Source organism: Sceloporus undulatus, chromosome 2 (genome assembly GCF_019175285.1).
Source record: "Sceloporus undulatus isolate JIND9_A2432 ecotype Alabama chromosome 2, SceUnd_v1.1, whole genome shotgun sequence".
Taxonomy (NCBI): Eukaryota; Metazoa; Chordata; class Lepidosauria; order Squamata; family Phrynosomatidae; genus Sceloporus; species Sceloporus undulatus.
The window spans coordinates 163229015-163250168 of NC_056523.1; the positions used below are offsets into that span (position 1 = coordinate 163229015).

Below are 21154 nucleotides of genomic sequence, written 5' to 3' on the forward strand. Positions count from 1 at the left end.
ATAGTCCTCAGAAAAAAGTCTAGGAGATCACTTCATAAATGATCCAGAAGAGCAATATAAACAGAACTGCAAAAAGAATTATTCCCTGAAAGAGAGGTTTTATGTAAGTGGAAAGACTAACATCCACAACTAAGAAAAGCAGATGGGTGTTCCTGTGCTCACAGCCCTTGTTTCTAGCAGTTATTCATACCCCCCGTGTATAGAAGTGGATTTAATATTCCGATATAAACATAAAACTGGTTAATGTATCTTCTCCCAAACATTTTAGATACTTGTCTAGTTATGGCTGATTAAGTATTAGTACTCTGTCCTCTATCAAACATTACACAATGAATTAAAAGATGAAGTTCGCAATTCCATACACATTTACTTAAGAGTAAAGACCCCAGTAAACACACTGCGCTTTTGTTATTATATGCCTTCAAGTCCTTTCCAACTTATGGCAACCCTAAGGTGACCCGACCCTATTATTTGGTTTTCTTGACAAGATTTGTTCAGTGGAGGTTTTGCCTTAGCCTTCCCCTGAGGCTGAGTGAGTGTGATTTGCCCACACTCACCCAGTAGGTTTCATGGCTCAGCAGGTAATAGAACCTTGGTCTCCAGAGCTGTAGTCCAACACTCCAACCAATATGCCATGCTGGCTCTTACCAATAAATAAATATAACTCTACTTGGAAGGCAGAAACAGTGGACATGGAATCAAGGGCCAAAGAATGTAACAGTATCAGAGGTTTCAGGGTCCTTTCCCTAATGATAGGAAGTTGTTTTGGGCCAGTAGAACTGAATATCCGTTACTTACCGCTGTGCGTTCATTCTGAATCCTCTGATTCTCCAAGAAACGTACTCTGTTTCGAGAGAACCTACATAAAAAAGTACAACTAGTTCCTCAGTTTCAAGCCACATAGATTATGGGAGGCAGGGGCAGGATAGAGCCTGAAATCCTCATTTCGAAGATTCTACAGCTGGGATGGGTGACTGCATGGAGGGGGGCAGTTTTAACTGTACCAACATGTTTGGCTGCACACAAAGTGATGGTTAGTCATTTCCAGGCTCTACTTTAGCTACTTTGGGGCCTCTTCTGTTGAGAGGGGTCGAGGTGGGTGAGAACCTAAAGCATCAATTTGCAAATGAGTTGGGGGAATTTTGGCTGGTTTTGGGGGGAAATCTTGCCTGAAAATTGCTGTGAATAATTTTGTACTTTTCTTGAAGAGCTGGTAGGGCTTTGGGTGTTACCAGGGAGGTCTGAGGACCCCAAAAGTGAGACATGGAGGCAGCATGTGACCCAGGGCCTGCATTTCCCTACCCCTATCCTAAAGCTGACTCTGATCACAAAAGACTTTCCAAGATCTCTTGGTGACTTTGCTCTCAAACAAGTTTTGAAGACACCTAACTGATTCATCATAATAAACAGAGGTTAGTTTGGTTTTTCACTCATTTAGTCTTGGTTAGCAGAACATAGGGGCTTTTATGGCACCTTCTTTATTTTCTTGGGATATCTGTCTCTTCATAATTAACAGTGTTTGTTGATTTTGCACAGTACAATCTTGGGCATTGCTTAAGCAGGGCTTTAAGCAGCACATGCCACAAAAGTAAACACACTGCAGGGATATCGTTGCAACAATGGGAATCTCTGTTTTTTTCATTATAAAATAGTAAATTATATGTTGCTGCAATAAAGTACATTACAGAAAGTGGCATAACACTTTTAACATACCTGCTTGATATACTGCTGATTAGGATAAGCTATAACAACGCTAGTACACTTCTACATGTGCAACGCCAATTTAGGGCCCTGGGAATTTAGTAGCATATACTGGCAAGCCAGTAGTATACCAAAGTCTAGTAACATTATGCATATGGTAACTTAGGGGTTAAGATGCCAGTTCTGACAATCGGAAGATCGAACAGTTGGCAATTCAAGACCTGAGTGCTATATGATGAGGTGAGCTCCTGTCACTAGTCCCAGCTTCTGCCAACCTAGCAGTTCGAAAGCATGCAAATGCAAGAAGATAAACAGGTATCACTTCGGTGGGAAGGTAACAGCATTCGGTGAAGTCATGCTGGCCACATGACCACTGGAGTCATCCTCAGACAATGCTAGCTCTTCAGTTTAGTAACGGAGATGAGCACCACCCCTACAGTTGGTTATTACTAGACATTCATGTGAAGGGACTACCTTTACCTATGCAGGTGAACTTTGCAACATGGAGAAAGCAAGGGATTGTGGCACTCTTAGGCACCAACAGGAAAGGCCATGTGAGGTTTGGCTGTGACAGCATCTGGCCTGTATTCTTGTTCCCTCCTCCTGTGCTGCTTCATTGGCAGTGGATATGAAGCAGGCTATAGTTGTCCTTTGGGGGAAAGTGAATTACAGAATGGGAGACTATCTAGTATCTAAACCAGGAGTGGGACCCACACAGCCTTCCAGGTATTGTGGAATTGAGACTACCAGCAGCCCTCACCAAAGTTCAGGAATTTTGGGAGCTGTAGTCCAGCAACATTTGGAAGCCCTCATAGTTTTCATCCCTGCCCTAAAAAGTGGCTAATCTTCCAATGTCAGGGAGAAATTAAAAATCCAAACAACCATCTACTGACTGGTTCTGTTACTTCAATCATTTGTTGCTCTATAGAGTGAAATGTGCAGAGGAGAGAGTGTAAGAAGCCTGAACAATTCTGAGGAACCACCTCATGGAACATACAACATTTTGATAGGCCTTTTGTTAGTTCTGCCACAATACGTTTATGAACACAGCCTACACATGCAAGCCATCAGATCATACTCAGTATCAAACAGCTTTACCTCTCGTGTCCCAGTAGGACATTATTCAGATTTTCATTTACTTGTATCAGTTCAGTGATTACATCTTCATTCTGCACAGTTGCTAGCAGTTCCATGATTCTCTCCTGCATTACCCTGCATGTCTTGTACAGCTTCTGCCAAGAGACAAAAGAAGAGATCCCCCTTAGCATATGAATAGAGAAAACAATGGATGCAGGAGACACATTAATTACATCTGACTCACACAACCATAGGTGCTTGAATGTGCATTAATTCATTACTTTCTCCTAGATCTTTTGTTTCAGGATCAAAACAATCATTTTCAACAGTCTGTCTGAAAAAACATTACTTGTTATCAAGGACAGACAAAAAACATGGTGTAGTGGCTTGAGTGTTGCACTAAGACTCTGGGATTCCAGCGTTCGAATCCCTGTTCAGCCATGGAAACTCATTGGGTGACATTGGGCAAGTCACACACTCTCAGCCTTGGAGGAAGCTCCTTAGCCTTAGGAGCCCTGGTGGCACAGTGGTTAAATACTTGTCCTGCACCCACTCACTCACAAACTAGATCAACTCAGCCTGGCATCCTTCTGGCCCTTATCACATGTGAAACTGGAACTCCAATCCAGAGACAATCCGAATTGAAGGGGAAGCAGAGTCAATTCGAATCCAAGGCAATTCATGTGATGAATTATCACATGTGAAGAACGAAACTGTGGTCCTTCCTGAGTCAAAGCAGAGCGAGTGCACATTAAATTATCACACTGGCACATATCATGCAAATTCAAAATTCGAATTGGCACCCTTGCGCCTGATCAGTGGGGCTCTGAACGCATCGAGATCTTTTATGCTTCCGGGGTGAAGAAGGGAGCCACTTCCTGTTTCCTGTTTCACGTCAATGCAACCCTCACGTGAACTGTTCCTGTCACGTCTCCCTCCAGCCCCAGATCGCCCCCTCCATTGCTCCCATCTCTCCCCTCAGCCTCCAATTGCCCCCTCCATTGCTACATCCAGACGTGCTCTCTGTTCTTGAAGGAGCACCGGAAGCAAATGGAGCAAAATTGCAGCACTGCATCATGGGAAATTTGCCACCATGGAGGTTTGCGGGGGGTGTACCAGGACAGAAGCAAAGCTGCATTCCACACCAGACCAATTTGGATTGAAATCGAAGTGAGCTTGGAAACAATTTTTGTGAATTCGCTTGTTACCGAATTCATAAAAATGAGGAGTCACTTCGGATTGATTGTGGATCCGCCTTGGAATGACCCCCAATAGAAAGCAATCATGTGTGATAGTACATCACATTTTAACGTGAATTCGCATGGTTGGACCACAAGTGACTGCAGATCTGAGCTGCAAAACCCCTCGTGTGATAAGGGCCTCTGTAGGTTGCTAAAATTAGTACTCACCTTATTAGTGGCAATTCGCTAACACTTTGTAAACCACTTAGTACATTGGTAAGCGGTATAGAAATGTACTTGCTATAGGAAGACCATAGTAAACCTCCTCTGAAGAAATTTTGCCAAGAAAACCCCACGATAAGTTTTCCTTTAGGGTTGCTGTAAGTCAGAAATGACATGCCAAGGTACACAGCAACAGTGGACAAACAAGGTCTAGTTTGTCTTCTGATGCTTATGTAGCAGTGTGAAACGGCCTGCTTCAGATGCAATCATGTGGCGGTTCAGAAATGACATTTGATCTGTGCAAGTGTTGGTTTTGCTTCAGGTGGCAAAGCCCTCATCGTAGACAACTGCATTTTGAAACTAGGCACAATATGATGTCAAAAGAAAAGGAAAGAAAAGACTTGTGGTGCATCTATATACAGAATGGAATAACCTCCTACTTTCCACTTCACTGGGAAAATTTCATATAGCTTTTGTTCATACCATGGAGCCTGAATATTACAGAATGTGTGTGTGGTTTCTGGGTCTAACTGGTGTATTTGTTGTTGTGGTATTTCTGTTATGTTGATTGGCTCAGTTTCCTGGATTATCTAAACATTTCTGAACATTCACAAAATTAATCTGTCAGTATTAGCATTCACCAAATTCCAGTCATTCCCTGTCTTGCCAATTATCTCTTGGCTCTCAACATGAGTATCATAGCTGGCATTCTGATATTCCTTCTTTTTATTTATAAACTGGCTTGACCACAGCAATTTTGAGTGGTGATTTAGTTTACCTGATTGTACTTTTATGTAGCGGAATTTGGCATTCTACCATATGAAGGGAATATAAACATCAATATCATAAAGACCAGATTTCATCACATGAGGACACCATTAATGCCACACAAAATGGACATAAAGTCATCCATTAAAAATGTATTCAACTGGAATGGAGCAAAGTGATGTATTGTGTTCATGTTATAAATGCGTATAAAAATTATATGAAGAAGGAATTGATTTTTAAAAATTGATATGTCAACTTTAGGAAAATCCACCCTTATATATAATAGATTATGACTTCTCCTCACACGTCTTGCTATTCAGAGCCAAGGTGTTTGTTGTTGTTGTTGTGTGCCTTCAAGTCATTTCCAATTTATGGTGAAGTTAAGGTGAACCTATCATGAGGTTTTCTTGGCACTTTACTTCGGGGGGATTTGCCATTGTCATTCTCTGAGGATGAAGGAGTGTGGCTTGCCTTAAGTCACCCAGTTTGTTTACATGGCCAAGCTGGGATTCCAAACCTGGTCTCCAGAGTTCTAGTCCAATGCTCAAACCACTCACACCAATCTGGTTCTCCAAGGTGTTTAGCAGATACATTTTCCCACTAGTGAGGTAAACAGGTAGAATGAAAGCTCTTGTCAGGAAAGAAAAGGCATTCTTAGGTCCAAAAGACTGCAGATATAATCTGGTTTGAGACTTAACTAACCTGGCTCAGTGCTAGGGAACTCTGGGAACTATAGTTTTGTGAGACATTTAGCCTTCTCTGTTAGCACACTCTGGTGCCACTATAAACTACAAATCCCAGGATTCCCTAGCACTGAGTGAGGGCAGTTAAAGCAGTCTCAAACTGGATTACTGTATTTATGTAGTCTGTTTTAGACCTTAGTCTTTAGGAATTCTTAGGTATGTTCCAAAACACACTGCAGAAATAATCTAGTTTGAGACTTCTTTAACTGCCCTGGCTCAATGCTAGGGAATCCTGGGAATTGTAGTTTATTGTGGCACTAGAGCTTCCTAAAGCTCAATGTTTCACAAAATTACAGTTCCCAGAATTCCCTAGCATTGAGCCAGGGCGGTTAAAGCAGTCTCAAACCAGATTATTTCTGTCATGTAGATGCAGTCAAACCTTTGTTTCCTGTTTTTCCTTCTCTCTAGTTCTCATCCTTCCAAAAGCACCCAATACAGCTTGTTCACATTTAAAATCAGAATGGGCACTTTTCTAGTAAAATATATCGCATATTAGGAAACAGCACACCTCAACCAGTTAAAGGTTAAAGGTCTGTTCAAATAATATGTTCTTTACCTATTGTCAAAAAGAGAGTAGAAAAGGAGCAAACCAAGCCTTCCACAACTTGGGAGCGGCCACAGCAAAGGCTTTTTCCTGGATCCTCAAAGAGATATGTCTGTGATGGTAGTGAGATGAGAGAAAGCCCTCCCAAAAAGATCTTAAAACTTCAGCAGGCTCATATAGGGAGATAAGGTTTTTCCAATAGTCTGAATTTGGAATTACACCACGTGGCAAAATCCAGGATATTTTTTTAAAAAAACAGAGTCTCATTTTTTCTTCCTGAGAGAATAATTCTGCAACAAGGCTGGTATTCTGCTGATGTCAGCATCCTTTTGTTGTTGTTTTTAATTGTCTTCTTTTTAATTGGCAAAAAAAAAAAGGTTGGCTAGAAAAGCTGCAGCAATTTTTAATTTCTCCAGAATGCCTCTAGGATAATATGTAAGGCCCATGGGCATTATGGAGAAATTACGATGGCAGTTAGTGACTGTTCCTATTAGCACATGAACTGTTTGCTACCACCCCTCTCCACAGTGGCCCACAACACTGAAACCCAGCCTTTCTGAAACAGCCCACTGAGATGATGCTGGGACAGTGTGTATGTGTGTAGTGGGGAGGAGGTCTTAGAAAGCACTTGCTCAGGTATCCCTCAGTGTGCAAGTGGCAATGGCTTTCAATAATCTAATTTGGGAGTTAATGACTTAAGGGCCAGTCTACACATGTGTGTGTGTGTATGTGTGTTTTGAGAATTGGTGTGCATTTTTGCACATTCAAAACAACTCCAGTTGTCTTCATTTCAATACTGCCTATTCATATCTATACATTTTCTGTGGCTACATGCAACACCATTATTTGCAGGGGGGCTGTCAATCAAAGGATGAGTACATATGCACTTCCGCTGCTGCTGTCATCTATCCCTCACCTCGTGACAGGTCAGCATTGTACTTTTCTCCAGTCACCTACTCTTTGGATCCCTTTAGTTATTGTATGTGGGAAAATTTCCCCAAAACAGGGTTTACTGTATATACTCATGTATAAGTCTAGAAATTTTAGTCAAAAAATTGATTTAAAAAACCCTGGGTCAACTTATCCATGGGTCAAAGTAAGTACTGTATGATAACTGTTATCAAAAAAGGAATCATCCCTTCTCTGAGTAGAGGGACAAAAGGTGAGACCATAGTCCATATTGGAGGAACCTAAAAGAAGCACCAACCCCCTGTACTTTGTCCACTGTGGAACTAGTTCTGGCTGAAAAATGGTGATGATTAGTTTTCTCCTTATCCATTCAGCCTTTAGGTTAAGCAGAAACGTTTATGCCTGCTGGGATTTTGTAAGCTATTTGGCATGGTCTTCCTTGGCTTCATCCTTTATATCCTTTGTTACATGCCTCCTCTTCCCATGGAAGAAACTCCACATTTAATACCACTTGCTTCCCTTCTCAATCTGACATTAAAACCTCTCCTCCAGCACTTGGGAATTGGTGTTAGGTGGTTGAGAGAGGTCCAGAGAAGGAGAAGGAGGGATAGAAGTGGGATTTTCCCCTTTCCATTCTTCCTCATAGCCCCTTAGGTTTTACCTTTGACTTATTCATGGGTTATATCAAAATCCATGATTTTGAATCTGAAACGTTCCCTCAATTTATACATGAGTACATACAGTATTTAAATACCCATCACTCTCGGTGGTGGAAGAAAAAAGTGGAAATTGAATACCAGTTTCAAATGCCCAGTTTATTAAAAAAAATAATAATAATGCTGTAAAATGTCAAGGAGAATAGGCAAACCCTATGTTCGCTTAAAACCAAAGAAATCTCTTAGCAGTAACACTCATCTGCCCAGCTAGCCATCCATCCATCCTCTGCCATGTGAAGGCATTCAAAGATGACACCCACTTAATTGACAACGACATCCTCCAAGACACTACGCTTTTTCTTTGAGGATGTTTTTGTTGCTCCCTCCCCCCCCCCCCCATGCATTCAAACTGTGTATGCTAGATCATGTTCTACTTACTTTCTACCAAGATAATTTTCTTTATGTAGACCAACCTATAGCCCCATATTCTATCAGCTCTTCTTTTAATGAAATAACCAAGCAAATGGGCATTCCATACCTGTAACAGTTTCATATCATCTGGATTTTCTGACCCTGGAACATTTTCTTTCAGTATGGCTGACATGACCCTCACGTTCATTTTAACCATATCCAATTCACTGTACAGCTTCCCAACCTGTTCAAGACAACAAAATGGCAAAATACAATACTAAGTAAGTATGAGATGGCAGTCCTAGTTAAAAAGCAGGAACAAGACAAGCTAAAAACTCTCAAAAAAGAAATGGCACTCAAGTTCCTTTTAACATTTTTCTCTTCCTTTTCACTCCTGCTTAAAAACAATCAAATCAAAATTACATCCCTGAAATGACTTCAACTACCGTAGATAGCAAGGAAGGGTGACCCTTTACCCCCCATTTTCCAATAGACATTCAGATTAACTTTATCATGGAGAGGATGAATGGTTCATTACTTGTTGCAGCTATTCTCTGAATGCAAAGGTACAGTAATAGATCAATCACAAGTGCACATCTGCCTGCAAATGTCTGCACACAAAAATACTTAATTCACAATTCAAAACGGGGGGGGGGGGGGGACACAGCAACCTACAATCATAAAACCATCAACCAGCATCACTTGGCCAAAAATGGTTTCTCTCAGGTGGAGATCATTCTAGAGCACCTCTGTCAGCCAATCACCCACGACAATGAAGACTTACACTACCAATTACTGAAATGAACAGCAGCACTATACCTGCTCTGGAATCAGCGTCATTATTGTACCTGGGGAGAGGGATCCCAATAAACCTTTCACAGAGGTACCATTGGATGCCTTCATGGCAATCTGAGGCAAAGGCTGTGGATACACATAATGCAAATAGCTGTGAGGTTTATCTGAGTGATACCACAGGAGAACCACACTTTCAGACAGAAAAAAAGGGTTATTTAGAATTCTTGCATTTCATTTGAACAAGAGATCCAAGGCACATAGCCCCACACCAACTGCATCTTAATTCTAAAGGTTGCATTTTAACAATAATTTCAAAGATTGCATCTGCTTCTTTTTTTGGTTAACTGTTTTTGTTTATTTTTTTTTAATTTAAATTATACTAGCCGAAGGCCATGACAAAATGAGCTTATCAAAAAGCATAAAACATTTAACATTTAAAACAAAAGGCACAGAATACAAAGGAAAAAAAATGTCCCAACATTTAATGTGCAGTTAAAAATAGTTAACTGTTAAAAAGGACAAAAGGAAAAAGAGACACCTTTCCTGGATATTAGTAAACATATACGATATAATCATAAAATCTAATTAATACTTGGCATCTCCCTGGCAATTTATGGCAATTTTGTTTAACTCTCTCTTTCTAATCTTTTTTGCAGCCATGGCAAAAAGAGCCCCTCTATGTGTTACATAGTCATTGATATCACTCAAAGGAATTGGACCAACTCAACAGTAGAGCTCCTACTTTTGTTTATCAGCAAGGGTGTTAAAAGGTTCTTTCTAGGGTTGCTGTACAATGGACAAATTAACAAGTAGTGAATAATATCCTCCACCTGAGGCTGACTGCAGATGCATAGTCTGTTCTCAAAAGGCACTTTGTTGTAGCGTCCATCTAGAACCGCAGTAGGAATTAATTGAAGTCGTAGCTCAGTGAAGGCAATTCTTAAAGTAGGCGACTTGAGTTTAGTCAAATATCTGGCTCTAAAATGTTTGATCTTCAAAAAGGAGAACTGAAAGGAAAATTGTGAGGTCCTAATTGACTGCAGATTATAGGATGGGCAACTGTGGCAAGTCCAGTAGCCAACTGTCTGTTCTGGGACCCTCCAGAGACCATATGGGCAAAACACTAAAACCCCAGAAGTGGTTGAGTCCACTTCTGCTTTCGAAAAACAAGTTGCCTCCTCTGTAATCTATTTACAAACTGAACTGCCATTCTTGGAGGCTTCCGGGAGAGGCAATTAACCCTCTTTTTTTGGCAGAAAAATGGCAGCCCACAGACTGTTGGGTTTGTGTGTGTAAAGGGTGCAAAAGCAACCATGGTGGAGGTGGTGGGTGTACATTCAGAGCCATACTTTGCTCACCCTGCTCCATGATTTAAGAAATCTTTGTTTAGTAGTCCTCTTTCTTTTATAATAAGCCTTGAGTTCCCTCTGCACATGTTCAATCTTGTTTTTGTTTTGCAAGAGGCTTAAAGAGCCTGTAAATCAATCCAGACATTTAATTTCCTTTAACCTGAAGAAAACACTGGGCCTCTAGATCTCGTGGGCAGCTTTTAAAAGCTTCAACCTCTATATTTCCTGTTGAACAAAACTAGCCCTCCCACTCTCAGGTTTTTAAATGCTCCAGGGCAGAAATGCATGATGGGTTTCCTCAGCAAAGGAATGACATCATCATGTCATATGCACATTATTCTTGAATTAATCAGCACACCTTCACCGCACATGTAGGTTTTGCAACAATCATATATTTTAATCAATCAGCAGCTGTCAATACAGCTCTTACCTTTGTTGCTCCCTTGCTGTTCTCAGAGGATGGAAACTCTACTCCTTTCTTAAGAAGCTCCAGGTAAACCTCTTTGACTTCACTTACATCCACAGCACCTTGGAATCCCCTGGCCCAGGTCTGCTTGTGCAAAAGAAAGCAGTTGATGAAAGTGAATGAGGCTTCTTTTCCCCAAGCTAAGATTTTTGAGTCACCACAGTCAAAGTAGTGAACAATATCCTCCACCTCCAGTTTCCATGAACATAAATGGTTTCACGAAAGAACCCTGCGTGCCTATTGCAGATTATCCATGGAAGAGATCTTCAAGTCAGTCTGAATAGCTCAGTGAACACATCAGCACTGTCTAGAACCATTCAGGAGAGCAACATGTTGCCCATAGTGAAAACTGCAAGTTCTATGACAAGGCTAGTGAGAAGGGCAGGGAAGACAACTGCCTATGAAATGGCTAGTTGTAGTTATATGCCTTCAGTTCAACTCTGACTAACTGTAACTCTTACCCTCCTCTTAGGCTGAGAGAATGTGACTTTCCTAAGGCCATCAGTTTTCTATGCCTGAGTCCTAGTCCAACATTCAAACCACTACACCATCCTGGCTCTCAGAAATGGCCAATAATCTCTTTAAATGAGTTGAGCGGGCAGCTGCATTGGAATACTGTCTACAGTTTTGGTTGCACATCCCTGACCAAGCTGTCATTGAGTTACAAAAACTGCAGAATTCAATTTGTCTGGAAATTTATATAGACTCAACATCTGCTGCCCTACCCTAGAAAGCATCCCAGACGACCTTGATTACTTTGGCGAAAGCAAGGTTCCTTGTGACAAGAAAGGACCCTCTCTCTCCAAAGGCTTTATCAGGAACCCTTTGGAAGGAGGATTGCTTTGCTTTCATGCACCACACGTGGGCATTTTGGCAGCTTTAGCAACAAAAACAAACAAACAAACAACTCAGTCATTCAGTCATTCTAGGAATGTAAATTCTTCTCTGAGATATTTTCTTGAAGGAAGAAATGAGTAATTTGAGAAATTTTCTTCATACTGTAAGAAAAATCTTCAAACACCACGCAGTTTTTGAAGACTACATTATCTGCAATTTGGGACTTATTCTGCACAAAATTTGCAAGTGTTTCCCCCCCCCCCAATAAAATACAGCATTTTCTGCACAGAAAACAATATTCCTGCACATCAATATTATTTTCTACACAGAAAAGCTGTTTTCTATGAAAATCACCAACATGCAAATTTTGTGCAAAATTCATCTTGTCAAAGATTTTCAACACTTGAAAAACATGCTTTTCAACTCTTTTTCAAATATTCTTTTAATCCATAATTTATCCATGCCTTGCCTTTCCCCACAACGGGGACCCAACACAGTTTACAAAAAACAATTCACAGATAAAAACACACGCAAAGACATAAGTATATATTATGGTTATAGTTAAAATGTAATTAAAATATCTATAGAAGTAAGTCCATTAATAGAATTAAAACTATTAAAACAAGTCCATGAAAAAAGACAAAATATAAAACTAAATATCTTTGACTGGCCATTGGTAACAAAGCCATTCATCTGATCCAGAAGGAATCTTCTGTTCTTGCAAAACCATTACAAAATCAAAAATTTCTTGTGACACAGAATGTGAGAGCCTTGTACAAGTTCCTCTACATGGCATGATTTGTCTTTCACAATGTGGAAAATGCTAGTTATGTAACATGCTGCAGGACATATTAAATATTGATCTTTATCACATGGTTAGACTTTTACAAGACCATTTCAGTATGCAGAGGAGTCATGTTGATTACTTTCAGTCTCAAAAACAGTTGTGTGAATCAGTCTAGAGTCACTCAGGATTAAGGAGGAGGATGTTACTACAGACCAATTTAATCTAAGCATTTACATTGAGGCTGGCAGGTATTATTACAGTGTGGCTGATCATTCATTTGCATTCACACTTACACAAAGAGATGAACCTACTTTACATTCACATATGTGCACACTTATTCCAAGATCCATTTTAAAACTGGTGTCTGTGTATGGTGGGAAACTCAAAGAGGCTTCACCACCATCACCTCTGCCCAATGTCACTGTAAAATTGATTCATACTAAAATTCTGGTGATGACCCACTGTTAGTCCAATGATTTGTGAAAAGTGAAAAATTAGAGCCATGTCTGACACTCCACTAAGCAATGGATTCTTCCATGTTACAGTAAAGACCTTCTTAGAACAATATTCCATTTATGGAAGGGCTGTCATAGGGCCAGTGAATTCTAAATCTTCTTATCTCTTCCCAATCCCAAATACTTTAACCACCCTCATCCACACTTACCCATTTTAAACTGTCAAAAGTATCCCTTTTACAAGTCCATGGAGAGCAGATAGAAAAAGCTGTGGCTAACCATGGGACGAAATGTAAGGGAAAGAGTTTTTCAGATCTGGTTTGAACAAGATTTTGTTCCCTGAAATAACAATATTTGTCTACTAAAAGAAGGGATTCCCAAACATCACATTTCAGTGTTGTTTAATCATCCACAGATCTCTCTCTCTCTCTCTCTCTCTGTGTGTGTTTCAACAGATCTGTGATCACCTACCATCAGAAGTTCTTTCACACTTCACAGTCGTATCACTGTAATTCCACTTTAACTTCCATGGCATTAGCCTCTAAAATCATTGTATTGTAAGGTTTAGAAAGGCACTAGAGAAGCCCTCTGCCTTAGAATTCTAAATTTGTTGTTGTTATGTGCCTTCAAGTTGTTTCTGACTTTTGGTGACTCAAGGCCTATCATGGGGTTTTCTGTGGCTGAGGGAGTGTGAGTGTCCCAATGTCACTCAGGGCATTTACATGGCTGAGCAGGGAATTGAATTGTGATCTCCAGAGTAGTAGTCTGACACTCAAACAACTATGCCATGCTAGTTCACAGAATCCTAAATATGCCCCCTAAACTGCATGTCCCAAAGACCGCACAGGATGCTGCCATGACAGTTAAACTGGAATCGTAACACTACAACTGTGTAATATGAACAAGCCCACAACAACAACAACAACAACAACACAACACTTTTTCATATTCCCTTTTTCTGGGATGGAACACAGCTTGGTATTACTGGTTATCTTTCAAGGTCTCATTCCCCTTTCAAGCAAGAAAATGAAATATAGAACTGGGTGGAAAAACGAGGAGAGAGTGCCAGGGAAGGGAGGATGAATGGCACAAGCTCCTTACACTTCTTCTTATTCATATTTTCATGTGCATCTCATCTTCTCCCCTTGTCCATCTTATCTCAAGGGAAAGAGAAGAAACTCCCCAATCCAGAAGAACATCAGTCAAGCCATCCTTTGTCATCAGAAGCTTCCATGGAGACTTGAGTTTGAGAATTGAATTTTGAGTGTGAAGAAGCCCAGAATAACAGGAAATGAAGAATGGGTGCTCATGCTTCCCCTTCCACATGGCTACATAAACAGAAACACTCAGCAGCCACTCTTGAAGCCAATCAAGTCAGGAGTAGAAAAAAGCTCATGGGTGTTGTGAGCCCAGGATAACTGAATGTGTTTAAACAAACCCTGGCTTTCCCTAGCAGAATGAGCAAAGACACAAAACCATTTTGTTGGGCTAGCAGAATAACCTTTATTTTTAAAAAGCACTAAGTACAGAACTAGCACATAAGTAATACTAAGCAAATGTCCTACTTTTATTGCAATAAAGGCAGCTTCACACAGTTTCAGATGGAAACCCTTAGAAGCTAGGCCAATAGTCAAGCTTTGCTGATCTCATTTTGTCCTCACAACACCTACTTTCTCCCTAGCACTGTATTCACTCCTCTCCATATGCAGCTTAACAGAGAGCAAGAAGAACAAAGCAGCCAGAGATGGCCACAAACCCTCTCCATTCACCATGGGACAATTATAATGAAAAATTTTAATAGACTGGTAACGTTTTATACAACTAAGTAAGAGCAAGGAATGGGGAGAAGAAGCTTACCATGATAAAGGTCAAAATCTTCTCCTGCATATCAACTGGTAGGTTGAATCTTGGATTCAGCAGCTTCACGAGCCGGTCTTTGCAAAATTCTCTTCTCACAACTAGAGACTGGAAGCTCGGACCACAGTTCTGCATGCACATCTCAAGGAGCTGTAGGAGGAAAGCAGTTTTGGGATTGCTTTTGTTCTTGGCATAAAGACATTTTATGTCAGCAACCCAAGCACCAACTCCTCAATAGTAATGTCACACAAAACCCATGGAATTTTACTCCCTTCTCCCATTTTCAATTTAGGTGTTCCTTTTCTTGATGCTCCCTGTAGCCTTGGCAGCCCCATCTCAACTGTCATGCCATGCCCTTCCTTGTTCCACTGAGTAGTTCTCTTAGTTAAAGATTCTGCCAGTGGCCCTTTATACAAAGAAGAACCTTGCTGGATCAGCTCCAAAGTCTATTTAGTCCAGCATCCTGTTTCCCACAGGGGTCAACCAGAGGCCCACAAAAGCAACTGTTTGCCTCAGTTGCTGCTCTGAATCAGTGTTTATAGAAAGTTATGTTTTAGGACTACCATCCCCAGAACACTTGCCAACCTTATCAATTAGCATAGTAGCTAGGGTATTCTGATAATTCTAGTCCAAAAAGTAACATTTCCAAGTCATGTAATGTGAAATCAGTCCAGTCTTTCAGCCAAGGCATCTTTCTCACCTACAACAAAGTCTGGCCCAGTGACTAATTATGGTGACTTGTGATGGTGACTTGCATACTCTTCTGCAAGAAGATCATCTTTTTTGTTATCCTAACATTTTTCTTCTGTTACACTGACATCTTTGGACCACAGCAGTACAACATAATCTACCAAGTACATTTAACATAATATATAAAATGTATAGCCTACAGTGTTATATGCACAATTCTGCTGAGAAGACTGGAAACCTCCACTTCCATAGTCAATTAACTGCCAAGTCTATAATGTCTTAATTAGAACTGGTTAATGTAATGTGTTTTGTTTTTTTTAAAAAGCCTAGGGTCATAAACCATAGTTTGAAGTTGCTTGCTTTCCATAACTCTGGTTAAGACTAACTATGTTTCTTGAAGTTTACCCACAACACTCAAGCATAGCTAGTTAACAATAGAAGCGAAGGTTTCTTAGCTCCTTCTTGTAGCTTTGCTTAGGAAGGAAGGAGAATTGGAGCGCAAAATCACAAGGCTGAATCACACACCATTGAAATATAGTTTAGTGTTACATCTGAATGAGGTGTCAAAATAGAACAATCCTGCTAGGGACCAGCCTGATTCCTCAGCTGCATCACTTCTGAAAAGCTGGGACCAATCTTGCCTGCTTTGAATGTGCACAAAATGATCTTCACAGTAGTGGTGATAAATAATTCAAGGGGATCCACTGTAGTGGAGGACTGCGCTAAGAAAGATTTATGAATGCTTTTACCACTTAGGCTTGACTGTACAGCAACATTTTAAATACTATTTTTAAAAGCTGGTATCTTAAACCTTCAAAACTGTTATTACCACCCCGCCCCACGCCCAATGTATAGAGGATTTCAGGAAAATAAAGATGCCATAATGGCAGGGAAAATATGCATCAAATTCACAGGACCTCTCTGAAAGACAAAATCAGAACAGGAAATGAACTGCCATGTGAGAGGCCAAGCAAGTCACAGCTGCCAAGAAGTCTTGGCTTGAATGGTGCTCTTATAAAACCCAGCATGCATGAAAGACATGCTAATCAGCTAACCCATTTGCCTGCACAAAATAGCTTCGAAGAGGCTATGTGTAAGTAGAACATTTTTTGCAGATTACATGAAGGAATTAGGTTCACATCAGCCATTAGTGCACTTTCCCCAGAAAGGAAGGGCCAAACAGTTGCCCTTTGACAAGGACCTTGGCAGTTAATGGGCCAGATAATACTCTCAATTACAACTGGGCAACCTTTCCACAAATTTCAACAGGGTACATCAACTAGCAGGAGCATTTAAATTCAGGGAGAGGTAGAGGTGTGTGTATGTTTAAAGGCATTTGTCAATGAACTAAATGGAAGTTACTTTCATAGGTTGAAATGATTTTGTTTATTAAAGGATGCTGCTGTTAGACCTTCAACTGGTTCAGAGTTGCATAAACTTCAAGCAAGACATGAATACTTATTGTGTGTGGCAACTTCTCCACCCCACTCCCAACCCTAGCCAGAAAGATCATACACTCCAGCATTTCACAGATGAAAATGGAGACACGTGGGGCCAAGCAGCATCAGAGTTTGGTCAAGGTGGCAAAAGTTATTAGTGAAGAAGAAGATACAAGCTAGGAGAGGGTGCAGAGGTTTGCTTCTGCCTGAGCCTACTAGGAAGGGCAAAAATCCTCCCACTAATCTCCTCTATCTCTGATGAGTTATTGAAGTACAAATTACATTTGCGCTTTGAACTTAGTTTGCAGCAATTTAAGTAAGCTGAGGACAAAGAGGGAAAATAGAAAGAAGATCGAGAAACTGGGATATTTTAAAAGCAGCTGAACAATAGAATGACATAGGATTAATAAGGACTGTCCCCGACAAAGTGGGACAATGGAGGTTATAAATTTGTCCTTGCAAGCAGGTGACTCCTTGTGTGATGGTAGAGACATTCTCTGCTTGGGATGGAATCTTTTTCATATATAAGTAGATCAGTAGCAGTTTGGATTGATGTATTTGGGGCTGGATGGCCCTTTATGTACAGCATGGGTGAGAACTGAACTCCAAATGCTGTTAGACTCTGAGTACAGTACCAGTAACCATAGCTAGCATAGTCAACTCTGAGAGTTGCAGTCCAATATCAACTGGATAACCACACAATTCCCATCTCAGTGAAAAGTAAAATGTAGAATATCTAAAAACGTGTACCCTTTACAAGGATCTGAGGGCTTCTTTGTATGAAAAACCCTCCTATCCCAATTATTCTCTGACTCGATTTAAATTCCACCCACCATATACTGAACAGACTCAAGAACTATTTATTTATTTATTTATTTATTTATTTATTTATTGTATTTGTATGCCACTGTTCTCCTGGTGTGGGACCCAAAGTGGCTCACAAAATATAAAACATTTTTTTAAAAGCATAGCAATAAAATTAAAATGCAATTAAAATATAGTCATTTTTCAAACCATACACTGAACAGTATAAAACCATTAAAAAGCATACAAAAGTTAAAACTAGAGTACTTACTCACCCCCATAAAAAAGTCCCCTGCAAGGAAAACTATTTCAGCCCAAAGGCAACATTCAATTTCAAGGCAGTACTTGTTGAGCAGCACATCACTGGTGGGCAGAGCCAAAGGAAAATGGCAGGGCCCCAAAATACCAGCATATTTTAAATGCTAATAAAGTGGGCCCTTGGTATCCACTGGGGTTTGGTTCCAGGACCCCATATGGATACCAAAATCCATGGATACTCAAATCCCATTAAATAAAATGGCATAGTAAAATGGTGTCCCTTATATAAAATGACAAAATCATGGTTTGCTTTTTGGAATTTTATTTTTTTAATATTTTCAAGCCATGGATGGTTGAATCCATGGATAAAAAAAGTCTGTGGATATGGAGGGCTAACTGTAACTAAGCCTCAGATGAGACATTCCATCCTTTCAGAATTGAGGCAGGGAGAGCACAGGTGAAATAGTAAATCATCAAATGTGGTGTGGTGTCATGTCATTTAGGGAACTCCAGAAGGCCAGATTTTTACCCATGGCCAGACATTCCACTCTTTTGCTCTAAAATGAAGGACAGAAACACAAGGCTTACTGTATATACTCATGTATAAGTCTAGAAATTTTAGTCTAAAAAGTGACCCCAAAAACAGAGTCGACTTATCCATGGGTCAATACAAGTGCTGTACTTTAACTCTTATTTTAAAAAAGAGACCATCTCCTGGTGAAAGGCAAAAGTGTAATTTGTCCTGGAAGCACTGATCCACCTTTACTTTCTCATCCATCTAGTCTTTACTGTAAACACGAACAATTGTGCCTACTGGAATTTTCTAAGTTGTTTGGCACCGTTTTCCTTTGCATTATCCTTTGTTACATGCCCCCAAATATTACTCTCTACTTATACATGGGTCATATCAAATTTGTCCCTAAAACCTGCCCTTGACTTACACATGAGGTCAATTTATAGTCGAGTATATACAGTAACCTTGGAAGCGATTTTCTCCTCACTACTGCAGCTATCAAATGAATCCACTACCACCCGAAGAAACAATTTTCCTCGGATGATGCCACCACCAGAACTCGTTTGAGAAAGCACACCTTATGGTTCTAAATTGGTCATTTCAAAGCTGGTAGTAGCAGCCAGAGAGGCACTGGTAGTGGCAGCGATATTTTTATGCCATAAGACATATGAAGTGAAACAGAACAATGCTAAATTTTATCTCATTACTTTCAGCTTTACTATGTCTTGTCTTTGTCTGCAGTTGCTTCCTTTATGGCGGTTTTTGATTTTATGTAGAAAGTGGATTTTTTTTATTGCAACACTAATAATAATTTCTCAGTCAGCTCACAGATAAAAAAACTAATAAAACAAAACAGTAACTTGTCAAAATATTGTATTTATAGTGTCCAATTCATATTGTGAGCTGTCGTGGGAACCGTTAAAGGGCAGAAAGGTGCTATATAATTTTTTTAAAAAAAATCTGTGTGTGTGTGTGTGTGTATGCATTTATCCAATATGGAAATAAATTTATGGAATTTGGAAACATTAGCTAATTTAACAGAAGAATGATATGTACTGTCAACAAAATAGATGTAGATGTTTCTACAGTTGGTATGTGCAGGAGACATGAATGGTCACTGACTTTTTCCCCCCCTATGGGCGACCAAAAAGTGGAGGGAAATCTTGATTCCATTGCCAGCAACAGGAAAATCCTGCCTGAAGTTAGAGCCTTGCTTGTGGGAGTGCAGTCTTTATAAAGAAAAATGCTCTGATTTCCTTCAGAACCAGAAGGAATTCTCAGCAGCATATTATGCAGTTAGGGGAAAAAACTGCTGCACCTTCAGTGCCCGAGGCAAATTAAAGTTACAGGATAAGAGGAATGGAGATTCTCCTGTAATCGTGAAGGAGGCTGAGTCTATAAATGTGCAACCTCTTGCTGAAACCTTGGGAAGAAGGGCTAAGACTCAGTGAAGAGCATTCTGCCCGCAGGTCAAAATGTAAAAGAACTAGTAATTAAGGTTGAGCTCTTGAGACTTGTAAAAGCTGGAAGCAACCTCCTGGGTTACCAAATAACAGCTCACAGCAATCTGGTGGTTACCAAGTAACAGCTTGGAGGGAAGCAGGAATCATTAGAGCTACTCAGCTTCACTAGTTGTTGAACAAGTCAACTAGTCTGCAGCTACCACTGAAGATGATGGCTCCACAACTACCTGAGACAACCTGTTCCATTGGAACACTCTTGCACTGCAGGTTCTTTCCATTAGTATTTTAATTATTTCACAGCAAATGCAGCAGGCCCAAGCTATTCAAAAGAGAGCTCATCAAAAGAAAGAACTGCAGCATGCCACCAATGGCACACCTCAGATAGCATTACGTACTTTTAATCTCAGTCATTTGCTAAGATTTTATTTAATTAGGAGTGGTAGCATTCAGCTTGTGGAAGGAGAGCATTCATTACATTCCAAAACTTATCAAGCTGAATTAGTCACTTTTATTAAAGGAAACCATTTCCCAGGGATATCTTGTATAGCACTCTTCCTATGCATGTCCAAATAAATTTTAGCCCTCCGTTATATCAGTACTAACCCATTAATTACTAAATGACATCTTGATACTATCAGTATACCAAGATGTTGCAGGAGACAAGAATGGCTCCAGGGACGTAGCCAAGGGGGGGGGGTTCTTGGGGTCCGGACCCCCCCTTCCATTAGAAAAATGAATGGTGCGTGCTGCTGCGCCGCCGCACCCAAGCCCCATTATAATGGTGGCACTTAGTCTGGACCCCTCCCCCTTTCTTAAAATCCTAGCTACATCCCTGATTGCTCTCATCTCCTAATTTACAGCAATATCCCATGATTGGAAATCAGAACAAGCCCATCCTATAAATCAGCTGGTTACAAACCAGTGCTCTTGTGTGTTTGCTCCTACACAAACAAAAAAGTCTCCAAAATGGCTGAGATGTTCATGTGACATTGCATAGGAGACACCAGACCCATCACTATCATGATTTTCCTCTCCTGAATATACCTCTAAAATAGCTTTGTAACTTGCCATTATTCCACAAGTGGGCACAGGCTGTTTTCCTGGCAGTTTAATTGTTACACAACATCCTGAGCATTCATTACATTCCAAAACTTATCAAGCTGAATTAGTCACTTTTATTAAAGGAAACCATTTCCCAGGGATATCTTGTATAGCACTCTTCCTATGC

General features: G+C 40.3%; 1 protein-coding gene across 5 annotated transcripts in view; it reads right to left on the bottom strand.

The window, feature by feature from the left end:
* The window catches only part of TOM1L1 (target of myb1 like 1 membrane trafficking protein), a 60749-nt gene that overhangs the window by 12594 nt on the left and 27001 nt on the right, over nucleotides 1–21154 (bottom strand). For all 5 annotated transcript variants that reach the window (XM_042447234.1, XM_042447237.1, XM_042447235.1 and 2 more), the window contains 6 exons: nucleotides 14759–14908; nucleotides 10787–10906; nucleotides 9032–9133; nucleotides 8340–8456; nucleotides 2800–2933; nucleotides 799–859 (listed from right to left, as the gene is read on the bottom strand). In XM_042447234.1, the coding sequence (XP_042303168.1) occupies nucleotides 799–859; nucleotides 2800–2933; nucleotides 8340–8456; nucleotides 9032–9133; nucleotides 10787–10906; nucleotides 14759–14908 (684 nt within the window). The remainder of the gene's footprint in view (nucleotides 1–798; nucleotides 860–2799; nucleotides 2934–8339; nucleotides 8457–9031; nucleotides 9134–10786; nucleotides 10907–14758; nucleotides 14909–21154) is intronic.